The sequence below is a fragment of the Seriola lalandi genome, unplaced genomic scaffold, assembly GCF_002814215.2.
Source record: "Seriola lalandi dorsalis isolate HSWRI2012SDOR001 ecotype SW California unplaced genomic scaffold, Sedor1 jcf7180002054911, whole genome shotgun sequence".
Lineage (NCBI taxonomy): Eukaryota > Metazoa > Chordata > Actinopteri > Carangiformes > Carangidae > Seriola > Seriola lalandi.
The window spans coordinates 1,175,336-1,176,517 of NW_019525463.1; the positions used below are offsets into that span (position 1 = coordinate 1,175,336).

The following is a 1,182-nucleotide window of genomic DNA, read 5'->3' on the forward strand; positions in this document are numbered from 1 at the left end:
CTGCATCAGGATGATGTCGCCAATAACTCTGCTTGTTGTCTTGGGTTTTCTGTGTCAGGGTGAGAAGGTTTTAGTATTTATCTAAGATTTTTAAATGATGAAATGTTAATATTTGGTGCAAATGTAATTTACTTTCTATTTTGCTTCAACTCTAGCCTTAATTTTTTCTTTATGTGTTATAATCTAAAACACTGATTCTCAAGATTTATTTCTCATTTCTTATTTCAGAGTCTTCTGCCAACAATTTTCTGACTCAGACTGACAAATCCAAGTCTGTGAGTCTTGGAGCGACTGTGACCATCAGCGCCACAGGGAGTTCAAACATTGGTGCTGATCTGAGTTGGTACCTTCAGAAACCTGGACAGGCTCCAAAACTTCTGATATACAGAGCATCAACTCGATTCTCAGGAACTCCGTCTAGATTCAGTGGCAGTAGATCTGGTTCTCAGTACACTTTAACCATCAGTGGTGTTCAGGCTGAAGATGCAGGAGATTACTACTGTCTTGGTGACCATGGCAGTGGAGTGTTCACACAGTGATTTAGAGTCGTACAAAAACCTCCCTCAGTCAGACTGAAGTGAAAACAGCCTGCTGCAGGTGCAGAGGGTTGGTGAAGAGACTGTGAGGAGGAGAACTGGTTCAGTGAACACAACACAAGAGTCATCAAGCAGAACCACAATGAACCTAAATAGAACTGAAACAAACTCAGAGACAGTTTCTAACATGAAGCTTTAACTTAAATTTTCATAATCAAATCTCAAATATTTCCACTAATAGTTTTATATTCATGAGTCCAACAGTATTTCCACTAATAGTTTTATATTCATGAGAGAAACAATATATTAACCTGTTACAAGTATTGAAGGACCTCTGATGGAAAATAAATTGTGATCAAGTGTGAACTTCACATGAATGATATAAAGCAAAATGAACACAGAGACATTTATTATAAGCTGTTTAGTTTTATTGTTTAGATGAAAATGTTGAAAGACATTATGAGAATAATAACTATGAAGCAGAATATGAGTGAGATTAGTTACAGGAAGCTGCAGGCACATTAAAACACAATGATGAGTTTGCAGAAATATGTGAAGAGAGGAGATCTGTAGCTTCATCAAGATCTCTATCAAAGAAGCAGCATCACCTCCAGACAGGAAGTGTTGCTGAAGCTCTACTCTGAGC

The 1,182-nt window shown here is 37.6% G+C and overlaps 1 gene segment (V, D, J or C); it reads left to right on the forward strand.

The window, feature by feature from the left end:
- Positions 1-771, forward strand: part of LOC111673113 (Ig kappa chain V region BS-5-like) — a 3,132-nt gene extending 2,361 nt beyond the window's left edge. The window contains 1 exon segment of the V gene segment in view: positions 366-771. Coding sequence covers positions 366-539 — 174 coding nt within the window.
- The last annotated feature ends 411 nt before the right edge of the window (positions 772-1,182 follow it).